At 45.1% G+C, this 14,405-nt stretch overlaps 1 protein-coding gene across 1 annotated transcript in view; it reads right to left on the reverse strand.

Moving 5' to 3' along the window:
- LOC115134438 (protein phosphatase 1H-like) overlaps positions 1 to 14,405 on the reverse strand; it is a 72,663-nt gene that overhangs the window by 34,644 nt on the left and 23,614 nt on the right. Inside the window, exon 3 of the mRNA XM_029668399.2 lies at positions 7,715 to 8,074. Coding sequence (XP_029524259.1) covers positions 7,715 to 8,074 — 360 coding nt within the window. The remainder of the gene's footprint in view (positions 1 to 7,714; positions 8,075 to 14,405) is intronic.

Here is a 14,405-nt window from a genome sequence, read left to right on the forward strand (position 1 = left end):
AAAATGTTTTTAACACCCTTGCCTATCTTGCACTAACACTCGCACTTGTCTCGTCTCACTAGCGCCGATTTAATGGAGGAATGTTTTGTTGTTGTTTACTATGACTGGGATATATGTAGTTGTCTCACCTAGCCACGCTAAGACGAATGAACTGTGATGCAATGTAATCAAAGTTCATGTGTCACGTGCACAGGATACAGGGTGTAAATGATACAGTGAAACGCTTTCCGCAAGCTCTCTTGTAGGTCAATGCAAGACAACAGTCAGGACTATGGTTTGCATCCTACTGCAGGTTCATTTGACTGCAGCTTTAGTAGGGTCTATACACAGTACATGTCTTTACAGGGCAGGAGACTATGCAAAAAAATAAAAAAATTGGATCTCATTTATTTATGTTATAAATATTTACTTATTTATGTCCTTCTCAATGTAAACAGTGTCGTCATCGTGAGCTACGTTTCCTTTTGATGTTTACACATCTCCGTGTTTATTAGGCTCTGGCAGCCTCCTCCAGAAACGGCCCGTGGACGTGATTCATGTCAACCTGAGAACTAGAAATCAGAGCCAGTGGTTGGTGGTTATCCCAGATAAGAGGGGTAAAACTAGTCTGAATGATGCACCTCCATCACCCAAATCAGTGGCAGATTTCGCTTGAGAATGAGGTTCATTAAAAATAAGAAGCAAGATTAACGTAGAGATGGGGAGCAAAGCTCCAGACAAGAGCCATATGGGGATGAGGAACAACAACAAAAAGAGAGACGAGGGATACGGATTGCCTTGTGCCTGTGAAAAAAAGAGTGAAGAGTGAGAGAGAGGCAGAGAATAGCTTTATCACGCTATGAAATCAAGTATAGGAATGAGCTGAATATATTGTGGAATATCATGAAGGTTTTTGACTCTAACAGACTGCTGTTCGATCAAAAGGCAAACATTTGCATGACATACACTCAACTGCATCGACACGTCAGTGAACTGCTTTTTGATGAAATTGTGCATTTATATATAGACGTTTAATCTTAAATCCTTGTACGTCACACATTCATTACAAAACAATCGTTAAGCATCGACACAAATGTGCACAGGTGCATGGGAAATGGTGCATTATTACAGTTGATAGTTTGGGTTGACAGTAAATACTAGACTTGGAAAATTACACTCACTCACTCAATGGATGGCCGCACACTGCCATCTAGTGGTGATGAGGAAAACAACAGCTTCTGCTGCAGTATTCAGGTTTGTCTGAAGTTATGCAAGTTATTGTAAGGAGTTGTGTGAAACAGATGAGACCAGAATGCAGTTGGCACTCTAAGTGATCAACATTTCAGACTTGGATTGTATCAGTGGACTAGACACCAGGTGGTGAACTCTCTTAGCTCTGAAGAGAGGAAACACAACAGCAGAATTTAGCGAGTGCCAAAATTTGTCTTGAAGCCAAAGCCAGAATCCTCAAGAACAAGACGAACAACGAGGCTAATGACCAATGACCTTTCTGACTCCTCATTGGCCAAAAGCCTGGCAAAACCACACTCTTTTGATTGGCTGTGTGTCCGACCACTGGGCCGCTCAGTGAGCTAAGTCGAAGTCCACACCTCCTCTTACAGCACCACAACCAGATGGTGAGCAGCACTGAAACCTTTTTGGCCTGCGGGTTAGAAGGGGAAAAAGTCCACAAATCGTGGTGCTGTGGACTGACTGGCACCGTATGCTGCTGATTTGAGGAACAGTCACAGATAATGGATTAGAGAGACTGGGGGGGGGCAACATGCCGAAGCTAAACGCAGCGGTATCACTGGCAGACAGCTGTTAGACGCCACTCAACTCTCAGTGCCAAAGAGCTGCTGAGGAAAGCAGACACAGCTAAAGATCGAGTTCATTCAAATCAAACCTGGAGCTATGACACATTAATCTATTTCAGACATACAGTTGAAGTCGGATGTTTACATACACCTTAGCCAAATAAATTTAAACTCAGTTTTTCACAATTCCTGACATTGAATCCTTGTAAAAAAAAAATCCCTGTCTTATGTCAGTTAGGATCACCACTTTATTTTAAGAATGTGAAAGGTCAGAATAATTGTAGAGAATGATATATTTCAGCTTTAATTTCTTTCATCACATTCCCAGTGGGTCAGAAGTTAACATACACTCAATCAATTGCCTTTAAATTGTTTAACTTGGGTCAAACTTTTCGGGTAGCCTTCCACAATCTTCCAACAATAAGTTGGGTGAATTTTGGCCCATTCCTCCTGACAGAGCTGGTGTAACTGAGTCAGGTTTGTAGGCCTCCTTGCTCGCACACGCATTATCAGTTCTGGCCATGCATTTTCTATAGGATTGAGGTCAGGGCTTTATGATGGTCACTCCAATACCTTGACTGTCCTTATGCCATTTTGCCACAACTGTAGAAGTATGCTTGGGGTCATTGTCCATTGGGAAGACCCATTTGCGACCAAGCATCAACTTCCTGACTGATGTTTTGAGATGTTGTTTCAAAATATCCACAATTTTCCTGCCTCATGAAGCCATCTATTTTATGAAGTACACCAGTCCCTCCTGCAGCAATGCACCCCCACAACATGATGCTGCCACCCCCATGCTTCACAGTTGGTGTGGTGTTCTTCAGCTTGCAAGCATTTACATTTACATTTAAGTCATTTAGCAGACGCTCTTATCCAGAGCGACTTACAAATTGGTGCATTCACCTTATGACATCCAGTGGAACAGCCACTTTACAATAGTGCATCTAAATCTTTTAAGGGGGGGGGGAAATGAGAAGGATTACTTTATCCTATCCTAGGTATTCCTTAAAGAGGTGGGGTTTCAGGTGTCTCCGGAAGGTGGTGATTGACTCCGCTGTCCTGGCGTTGTGAGGGAGTTTGTTCCACCATTGGGGGGCCAGAGCAGCGAACAGTTTTGACTGGGCTGAGCGGGAACTGTACTTCCTCAGTGGTAGGGAGGCGAGCAGGCCAGAGGTGGATGAACGCAGTGCCCTTGTTTGGGTGTAGGGCCTGATCAGAGCCTGGAGGTACTGAGGTGCCGTTCCCCTCACAGCTCCGTAGGCAAGCACCATGGTCTTGTAGCGGATGCAAGCTTCAACTGGAAGCCAGTGGAGAGAGCGGAGGAGCGGGGTGACGTGAGAGAACTTGGGAAGGTTGAACACCAGAAGGGCTGCGGCGTTCTGGATGAGTTGTAGGGGTTTAATGGCACAGGCAGGGAGCCCAGCCAACAGCGAGTTGCAGTAATCCAGACGGGAGATGACAAGTGCCTGGATTAGGACCTGCGCCGCTTCCTGTGTGAGGCAGGGTCGTACTCTGCGGATGTTGTAGAGCATGAACCTACAGGAACGGGCCACCGCCTTGATGTTAGTTGAGAACGACAGGGTGTTGTCCAGGATCACGCCAAGGTTCTTAGCGCTCTGGGAGGAGGACACAATGGAGTTGTCAACCGTGATGGCGAGATCATGGAACGGGCAGTCCTTCCCGGGAGGAAGAGCAGCTCCGTCTTGCCGAGGTTCAGCTTGAGGTGGTGATCCGTCATCCACACTGATATGTCTGCCAGACATGCAGAGATGCGATTCGCCACCTGGTCATCAGAAGGGGGAAAGGAGAAGATTAATTGTGTGTCGTCTGCATAGCAATGATAGGAGAGACCATGTGAGGTTATGACAGAGCCAAGTGACTTGGTGTATAGCGAGAATAGGAGAGGGCCTAGAACAGAGCCCTGGGGACACCAGTGGTGAGAGCACGTGGTGAGGAGACAGATTCTCGCCACGCCACCTGGTAGGAGCGACCTGTCAGGTAGGACGCAATCCAAGCGTGGGCCGCGCCGGAGATGCCCAACTCGGAGAGGGTGGAGAGGAGGATCTGATGGTTCACAGTATCGAAGGCAGCCGATAGGTCTAGAAGGATGAGAGCAGAGGAGAGAGAGTTAGCTTTAGCAGTGCGGAGCGCCTCCGTGATACAGAGAAGAGCAGTCTCAGTTGAATGACTATTCTTGAAACCTGACTGATTTGGATCAAGAAGGTCATTCTGAGAGAGATAGCGGGAGAGCTGGCCAAGGACGGCACGTTCAAGAGTTTTGGAGAGAAAAGAAAGAAGGGATACTGGTCTGTAGTTGTTGACATCGGAGGGATCGAGTGTAGGTTTTTTCAGAAGGGGTGCAACTCTCGCTCTCTTGAAGACGGAAGGGACGTAGCCAGCGGTCAGGGATGAGTTGATGAGCGAGGTGAGGTAAGGGAGAAGGTCTCCGGAAATGGTCTGGAGAAGAGAGGAGGGGATAGGGTCAAGCGGGCAGGTTGTTGGGCGGCCGGCCGTCACAAGACGCGAGATTTCATCTGGAGAGAGAGGGGAGAAAGAGGTCAGAGCACAGGGTAGGGCAGTGTGAGCAGAACCAGCGGTGTCGTTTGACTTAGCAAACGAGGATCGGATGTCGTCGACCTTCTTTTCAAAATGGTTGACGAAGTCATCTGCAGAGAGGGAGGAGGGGGGGGAGGGGGAGGAGGATTCAGGAGGGAGGAGAAGGTGGCAAAGAGCTTCCTAGGGTTAGAGGCAGATGCTTGGAATTTAGAGTGGTAGAAAGTGGCTTTAGCAGCAGAGACAGAAGAGGAAAATGTAGAGAGGAGGGAGTGAAAGGATGCCAGGTCCGCAGGGAGGCGAGTTTTCCTCCATTTCCGCTCGGCTGCCCGGAGCCCTGTTCTGTGAGCTCGCAATGAGTCATCGAGCCATGGAGCGGGAGGGGAGGACCGAGCCGGCCTGGAGGATAGGGGACATAGAGAGTCAAAGGATGCAGAAAGGGAGGAGAGGAGGGTTGAGGAGGCAGAATCAGGAGATAGGTTGGAGAAGGTTTGAGCAGAGGGAAGAGATGATAGGATGGAAGAGGAGAGAGTAGCGGGGGAGAGAGAGCGAAGGTTGGGACGGCGCGATACCATCCGAGTAGGGGCAGTGTGGGAAGTGTTGGATGAGAGCGAGAGGGAAAAGGATACAAGGTAGTGGTCGGAGACTTGGAGGGGAGTTGCAATGAGGTTAGTGGAAGAACAGCATCTAGTAAAGATGAGGTCGAGCGTATTGCCTGCCTTGTGAGTAGGGGGAAGGTGAGAGGGTGAGGTCAAAAGAGGAGAGGAGTGGAAAGAAGGAGGCAGAGAGGAATGAGTCAAAGGTAGACGTGGGCAGGTTAAAGTCGCCCAGAACTGTGAGAGGTGAGCCGTCCTCAGGAAAGGAGCTTATCAAGGCATCAAGCTCATTGATGAACTCTCCGAGGAACCTGGAGGGCGATAAATGATAAGGATGTTAAGCTTGAAAGGGCTGGTAACTGTGACAGCATGGAATTCAAAGGAGGCGATAGACAGATGGGTAAGGGAGAAAGAGAGAATGACCACTTGGGAGAGATGAGGATCCCGGTGCCACCACCCCGCTGACCAGAAGCTCTCGGGGTGTGCGAGAACACGTGGGCGGACGAAGAGAGAGCAGTAGGAGTAGCAGTGTTATCTGTGGTGATCCATGTTTCCGTCAGTGCCAAGAAGTCGAGGGAGGCATAGGCTGAGATGAACTCTGCCTTGTTGGCCGCAGATCGGCAGTTCCAGAGGCTGCCGGAGACCTGGAACTCCACGTGGGTCGTGCGCGCTGGGACCACCAGATTAGGGTGGCCGCGGCCACGCGGTGTGGAGCGTTTGTATGGTCTGTGCAGAGAGGAGAGAACAGGGATAGACAGACACATAGTTGACAGGCTACAGAAGAGGCTACGCTAATGCAAAGGAGATTGGAATGACAAGTGGACTACACGTCTCGAATGTTCAGAAAGTTAAGCTTACGTAGCAAGAATCTTATTGACTAAAATGATTAAAATGATACAGTACTGCTGAAGTAGGCTAGCTGGCAGTGGCTGCGTTGTTGACTTTGTAGGCTAGCTGGCAGTGGCTGCGTTGTTGACACTACACTAATCAAGTCGTTCCGTTGAGTGTAATAGTTTCTACAGTGCTGCTATTCGGGGGCTAGCTGGCTAGCTAGCAGTGTTGATTACGTTACGTTGCGTTAAAAGATCGACAATAGCTGGCTAGCTAACCTAGAAAATCGCTCTAGACTACACAATTATCTTTGATACAAAGACGGCTATGTAGCTAGCTATGTAGCTAGCTACGATCAAACAAATCAAACCGTTGTACTGTAATGAAATGAAATGAAAATGTGATACTACCTGTGGAGCGAAGCGGAATGCGACCGGGTTGTTGAGTGCGGAAGTTCTATTCGGTAGACGTTGGCTAGCTGTTGGCTAGCTAGCAGTGTCTCCTACGTTAAGGACGAGGACAAGCCTCCCCTTTTTCCTCCAAACATAACAATGGTCATTATGGTCAAACAGTTACATTTTTGTTTCATCAGACCAGAGGACATTTCTCCAAAAAGTATGATCATTGTCCCCATGTGCAGTTGCAAACCGTAGTCTGGCTTTTTTATGGCCGTTTTGGAGTAGTGGCTTCTTCCTTGCTGAGCGGCCTTTCAGGTTATGTCGATATAGGACTTGTTTTACTGTGGATATAGATAGTTTTGTACCCGTTTCCTCCAGCATCTTCACAAGGTCCTTTGCTGTTGTTCCGGGATTGATTTGCAATTTTCGCACCAAAGTACGTTCATCTCTAGGAGACAGAATGAGTCTCCTTCCTGAGCGGTATGACGGCTGCGTGGTCCCATGGTGTTTAGACTTGTGTACTATTGTTTGTACAGATGAACGTGGTACCTTCAGGCGTTTGGAAATTGCTCCCAAGGATGAACCAGACTTGTGGAGGTCTACCATTTTTTCTTCCTGAGGTCTTGGCTGATTTCTTTTGATTTTCCCATGATGTCAAGCAAAGAGGCACTGAGTTTGAAGGTAGGCCTTGAAATACATCCACAGGTACACCGCCAATTGACTCAAATGATGTCAATTAGCCTATCAGAAGCTTCTAAAGCCATGACATCATTTTCTGGAATTTTCCAAGCTGTTTAAAAGGCACAGTCAACTTAGTGTATGTAAACTTCTGACCCACTGGAATTGTGATACAGTGAATTATAAGTGAAATAATCTGTCTGTAAAACAATTGTTGGAAAAATGACTTGTCATGTACGAAGTAGATATCCTAACAGAGTTGCCAAAACTATAGTTTGTTAACAAGAAATATGTGGAGTGGTTGAAAAACGAGTTATAATGACTCCAACCTAAGTGTATGTAAACTTCCGACTTCAACTGTACAGGCAGAGTATGTACAACAACCGGACAGTTATCCTTAGAAATAAAAAAGAAAACTGCATTTAGACAATGCTTACTAGTCCTATTCCCACTGCCCAGTAAGCTGTGACGTTGATCTCATTATGCCAACTGCATATCTTCAGAAAAAAAAAAACTGTAATTGCCAAGATGCCGCTGATCAATACATATCGGCTAAGCAGATAATGATGGGAATGAGGGGAGCGCTGCAATGTCCCTTACAATGAATGTGCAGTAAATAAATCCATTCTGCAGTGTCCCTTATATACTGTAAATAATGCAGGATGGTCAGTATGTTCTTTCAGACCAGGGCTGAATTCACCAGGGCACAACATAGTGGAACGTTCAGATAGAAATAGATCATGTACAACAGACATGCCTGTCTCAGATGTAGAACAGGGAATCACATCAACTCTATTCATGAGCTTTCTATCTGCAACAATCCACAATGTTAACCTACTGAACATGGCAATGAACTCACCATCTCTTTGAACGCATTCTCTATGGCTCCCATCACCAGGCTCTCATGATGGACCTTCTTCTCTGTGAAGAACCTGGTGGGAGGGGGGTGACTGGGGGAGCCGGGTGCCCCTGCGGCCCCCCGCAGTGAGGCGGTCCTGGTGATGCCCCTGTGGGTGGTGGGGGTGAGGTTGTGGTTGTTGGGCTCTTCCCCGTGGATGATGGGGACCAGCTGGGCCGGGTTCCTCAGGACATCCAGGACCTCTCGGAGGTGTTCTATGATGTGGTGCTGGAGCAGTTTAGACGCCACCACCGCCGCCCCTGAGCCCGCATGGCCGTCAAACAGCCCCCAGTAGTGGAAGGTCAGTCCGGGCACTGCATCCTGGAAACACAAACGCACACATTTTGTAGTGTCAAAAGATGGCACGCACAGACACACACAGGAGAAAAAATAGAACATAAAATTTTAATTTGGCTAATTGTGTTATATATATATATATATATAACTCAGCAAAAAAAGAAACGTCCCTTTTTCAAGATCCTGTCTTTCATAGGAAATTCGTAGAAATCCAAATAACTTCACAGATCTTCATTGTAAAGGGTTTAAACACTGTTTCCCATGCTTGTTCAATGAACCATAAACAATTAATGAACATGCACATGTGGAACGGTCGTTAAGACGCTAATAGCTTACAGACGGTAGGCAATTAAGGTCACAGTTATGAACACTTAGGACACTAAAGAGGCCTTTCTACTGACTCCGAAAAACACCAAAAGAAAGATGCCCAGGGTCCCTGCTCAACTGCGTGAATGTGCCTTAGGCATGCTGCAAGGAGGCATGAAGACTGCAGATGTGGCCAGGGCAATACATTGCAATGTCCGTACTGTGAGATGCCTAAGACAGAGCTACAGGGAGACAGGACGGACAGCTGATCGTCCTCGCAGTGGCAGACCACATGTAACAACACCTGCACAGGATCGGTACAGGATCGGAAAATCACACTTGCGGGACAGGTATAGGACGGCAACAACAACTGCCCGAGATACACCAGGAACGCACAATCCCTTCATCAGTGCTCAGACTGTCCGCAATAGGCTGAGAGAGGCTGGACTGAGGGCTTGTAGGCCTGTTGTAAGGAAACCGGCAACAACGTCGCCAATGGGCACAAACCCAGCGACGCTGGACCTGAAATGACTGGCAAAAATTGCTCTTCAGTGACGAGTCGCGGTTTTGTCTCACCCGGGGTGATGGTCGGATTCACATTTATCGTAGAAGGAATGAGCGTTCCACCGAAGCCTGTACTCTGGAGCGGGATCAATTTGGAGGTTACACCAGCTCTGTCAGGAGGAATTCACCCAACTTATTGTGGGAAGCTTGTGTAAGGCTACATACCAAGCAGTATGGCTTTGTCATGCTGGAGGCTCATCCTGACATGACCCTCCAGCATGACAAAGCCATACTGCTTGGTCTGTGCATGATTTCCTGCAAGACAGGAATGTCAGTATTTTGCCATGGCCAGCAAAGAGCCTGGACCTCAAGCCCATTGAGCGAGTCTGGGACCTGTTGGATCAGAGGGTGAGTGCGAGGGCCATTCCCCCCAGAAGAGAACTTGCAGGTGCCTTGAGAGTGGGGTAACATCTCACAGCAAGAACTGCCAAATCTGGAGCAGTCCAGGATGAGGAGATGTACTGCAGTACTTAATGCAGCTGTGGCCTCACCAGATACTGACGGTTACTTTTGATTGACACCCCCCCCCCTCCCCCTTTGTTCAGGGACACATTATTCCATTTCTGTTAGACACATGTCTGTGGAACTTGTTTAGTTTATGTTGTTGAATCTTATGTTCCAACAAATATTTACACATGTTAAGTTTGCTGAAAATAAAACGCAGTTGACAGTGAGAGGGACATTTCTTTTTTTAAGAATGTGAAAAGTCAGAAAAATAGTAGAGTGATTTATTTCAGCTTTTATTTATTTCATCACATTCTCAGTGGGTCAGAAGTTAACACACTCAATTAGTATTTGGTAGCATTGCCTTTAAATTGTTTAACTTGGGTCAAACGTTTTGGGTAGCCTTCCACAAGCTTCCCATAATAAGTTGGGTGAATTCCTCCTGACAGAGCTGGTGTAACTGTGTCAGGTTTGTAGGCCTCCTTGCTCACACATGCGTTTTCAGTTCTGCCCACAAATGTTCTATTGGATTGAGGTCAGGGCTTTGTGATGGCCACTCCAAAACCTTGACTTTGTTATCCTTAAGCCATTTTGCCACAACTTTGGAAGTATGCTGGGGGTCATTATCCATTTGAAAGACCCATTCACGATGTCTTGAGATGTTGCTTCAATTTTTCCACATAATTTTCTGCCCTCTTGATGCCATCTATTTTGTTAAGTGCACCAGTCCCTCCTGCAGCAAAGCACCCCCACAACATGATGCTGCCACCCATGCTTCACGGTTGGGATGGCATTCTTCGGCTTGCAAGCATCCCCCTTTTTCCTCCAAACATAACGATGGTCATTAATTGCCAAACAGTTCTATTTTTGTTTCATCAGACCAGAGGACATTTCCCCAAAAAGTGTGATCTTTGTCCACATGTGCAATTGCAAACCGTAGTCTGTCTTTTTTATGGCGGTTTTGGAGCAGCGGCTTCTTCCTTGCTGAGTGGCCTTTCAGGTTATATTAATAATATCCTCTTGGAACTCCCTCTCCCGGATCTGGGAGAATTGTCATCAACTGACACTAATTAGCATAACGCAACGGACAAAAAAATATTACTAGAAAATAGTCATATTCATGAAATCACAAGTGAAATATATTGAAACACAGCTTAGCCTTTTGTTAATCACCCAGTCATCTCAGATTTTGAAATTATGCTTTACTGTTCAAAGCAAGACAAGCATTTGTGTAAGTTTATCGATAGCCTAGCATAGCATTATGCCAAGCTAGCAGCAGGCAACCTGGTCACGAAAATCAGAAAAGCAATTTAAATTGTTTACCTTTGATGAGCTTCGGATGTTTTCACTCACGAGACTCCCAGTTAGATAGCAAATGTTCCTTTTTTCCAAAAATATTATTTTTGTAGCTCCATTAGTTCTTCACGTTTGGCTGAGAATTTGACCGGAAATTACGGTAACGACGACGCCGAAAAATATTCCAAATTAGCTCCATAATATCGACAGAAACATGGCAAACGTTGTTTATAATCAATCCTCAAGGTGTTTTTCAAATATCTATTCGATAATATATCAACCGGGACAGCTGTATTTTCAGTAAGACCGGGAGGAAAAATAGCTACCTCTGTCTATTACGCAAGAATTACTCTGAGAGCCCTCAGCCGGACACTTACGCAATGTAGTTGTTTACGCTCATTCTTCAACATAAATGCGTGAAACTACGTCAAAATGCTGTAGACACCTTGGGGAATACGTAGAAAAAGGAATCTGGTTGATAGCCCATTCACTGCTCAATAGGGACGCATCGGAACGCAGAGCTTTCAAAACATGAGTCAATTCCTGATTGGATTTTTCTCAGGCTTTCGCCTGCAATATCAGTTCTGTTATACTCACAGACAATATTTTTACAGTTTTGGAAACTTTAGAGTGTTTTCTATCCTAAGCTGTCATTATATGCATATTCTAGCATCTGGTCCTGAGAAATAGCCCGTTTACTTTGGGAACGTTATTTTTCCAAATATGAAAATAGTGCCCCCTAGTTTCAAGAGGTTTTTAATACAGGACTTACTTTACTGTGGATATAGATACTTTTGTACCTGTTTCCTCCAGCATCTTCACAAGGTTCTTTGGTGTTGTTCTGGGATCGATTTGCACTTTTCACACCAAAGTACGTTCATCTCTAGGAGACAGAATGAGTCTCCTTCCTGAGCAGTACGATGGCTGCGTGGTTCCATGGTGTTTATACTTGCGTACTATTGTTTGTACAGATGAACGTGGTACCTTCAGGCATTTGTAAATTGCTCCCAATGATGAACCAGACTTGTGGAGATCTACCATTTTATTCTGAGGTCTGAGGCGGATTTCTTTTGATTTTCCCATGATGTCAAGCAAAGGGGCACTGAGTTTGAAGGTAGGCCTTGAAATACATCCACAGTCACACCTCCAATTGACTCAAATGATATCAATTAGCCCATCAGAAGCTTCTAAAGCCATGACATCATTTTCTGGAATTGTCCAAGCTGTTTAAAGGCACAGTCAACTTAGTGTATGTAAACTTCTGACCCACTGGAATTGTGATACAGTGAATTATAGGTGAAATAATCTTTCTGTAAACAATTGTTGGAAAAATTACTTGTGTCATGCACAAAGTAGATGTCCTAACCAACTTGCCAAAGACATTTGTGGCGTGGTTGAAAAAAACGAGTTTTAAATAACTCCAACCTAAGTGTGTGTGTGTGTATATATATATATATATATATATATATATATATACACACACACACAGTGCCTTGCGAAAGTATTCGGCCCCCTTGAACTTTGCGACCTTTTGCCACATTTCAGGCTTCAAACATAAAGATATAAAACTGTATTTTTTTGTGAAGAATCAACAAGTGGGACACAATCATGAAGTGGAACGACATTTATTGGATATTTCAAACTTTTTTAACAAATCAAAAACTGAAAAATTGGGCGTGCAAAATTAGGCACTGTATGCATCTGATCCAACCATAAATTCATACATTATGCCTCTGACCTGAGAGGATGGAAGTTCCATATGTAGCTAGATGTAGTAGGCGAATGTTAAGTAGCTGACTAATCCTTCCCCATAAAAGGAAGTTAGGCTAGGGAGCAAGCATTTTAACCAGGTAGCCTAGGACAACAGAAACTAAAAGCGTGTACATAGACCATTTCAGCAACATGAAAGCTAAGATGGCGTTGGCGTTTCTCTACAAGTTTTTTGTTCTACTTACGAGCACACACACACTATAGTTTACGTTGATTGGAATAAATCGTTTTTGGGATCATTTAGTTGTCACTATTAGACTAAGCAAACGTGATTTGATCATGTTGAAGTTGAAATGATACTGGAACAGTGGAGGCAACTCCTGTTTTCTTTGCCACTTGTGGTAACTCTCCGGTGTTCTAAGTCAATGGTTGTTTAGTTATCTGAAAATGTCGAAACGTTAACTTCATTGACCATGCTGTACGTCATGTAACTGTTTATTACATGCACAATATGTTTTGTCAACTCCACCGGACAGATGTTTCTGTGGTTGAATTTATTTTTACCACCGTATCTTGCAATTGTCTCAGCCTTTAGGTTTATATATCACGGTGGAAAGGCATATGACCTAACAGGGTATAGAGCAAACAACGCAATTATCACAACATATGTTGTAATATGGCTCGTTTCCCCCCGGCTTGGCTTCCCCAGTGATTGAACCCACACACCGCTACTGATGGTCAAGTGTGTTAACACTGGGCTAGAATAACAGTCTACCCTGTGTGTTAACACTGGGCTAGAATAACAGTCTACCCTGTGTGTTAATGCACTGGGCTAGAATAACAGGTCTACCCTGTGAGTTAATGCTGGGCTAGAATAACATGTCTACCCTGTGTGTTAATGCTGGCCTAGAATAACAGTCTACCCTGTGTGTTAATGCTGGGCTAGAATAACGGTCTACCCTGTGTGTTAATGCTGGGCTAGAATAACAGGTCTACCCTGTGTGTTAATGCTGGGCTAGAATAACAGGTCTACCCTGTGTGTTAATGCTGGGCTAGAATAACAGTCTACCCTGTGAGTTAATGCTGGGCTAGAATAACAGTCTACCCTGTGTGTTAATGCTGGAAGGGATCTCAAAACTGTGTACACCACACCCTGCAGCTCTCTTCAGAACCAGGGTTAGTGAACACTGCTGTACACCACACCCTGCAGCTCTCTTCAGAACCAGGGTTAGTGAACACTGTTGTACACCACACCCTGCAGCTCTCTTCAGAACCAGGGTTAGTGAACACTGCTGTACACCACACCCTGCAGCTCTCTACAGAACCAGGGTTAGTGAACACTGCTGTACATGGAAGACAGAGGACAGCAGCCTCAGCCTTGTTTACCAGGCTGGGTAAGAGACTATGGGCTCTATTTTAACAAACCTAACACAACTGTCAATCTAAGTACTGGCGGTAGTGCTATACAGTGCCTTCGAAAAGTCCCCTTCACTTTTTCCACTTTACAGCCTACTTCTAAAATGTTTAAAATATATATATATATATATATTCCTCAATCTACACACCCATAATGACAACGTGAAAACAGGACTTCAGAAATTTTAGCAAAAGTATTAAAAAAATTACTAAACTATCTTATTTCCATCCTGTAAGTATTCAGACCCTTTGCTATGAGACCCGAAATTGAGCTCAGGTGCATCCTGTTTCCACACATTCTTTTGGAGAGATTGGAAACCCAAATTGGTCTACACAGACAAGTTCTGGCCTGGTTTAGATCTTATCTGTCGGAAAGATATCAGTTTGTCTCTGAATGGTTTGTCCTCTGACAAATCAACTGTAAATTTCAGTGTTCCTCAAGGTTCCGTTTTAGGACCACTATTGTTTTCACTATACATCTTACCTCTTGGGGATGTCATTCGAAAACATAATGTTAACTTTCACTGCTATGCGGATGACACACAGCTGTACATTTCAATGAAACATGGTGAAGCCCCAAAATTGCCCTCGCTAGAAGCATGTGTTTCAGACATAAGGA

The sequence above is a fragment of the Oncorhynchus nerka genome, linkage group LG9a, assembly GCF_034236695.1.
Source record: "Oncorhynchus nerka isolate Pitt River linkage group LG9a, Oner_Uvic_2.0, whole genome shotgun sequence".
Lineage (NCBI taxonomy): Eukaryota > Metazoa > Chordata > Actinopteri > Salmoniformes > Salmonidae > Oncorhynchus > Oncorhynchus nerka.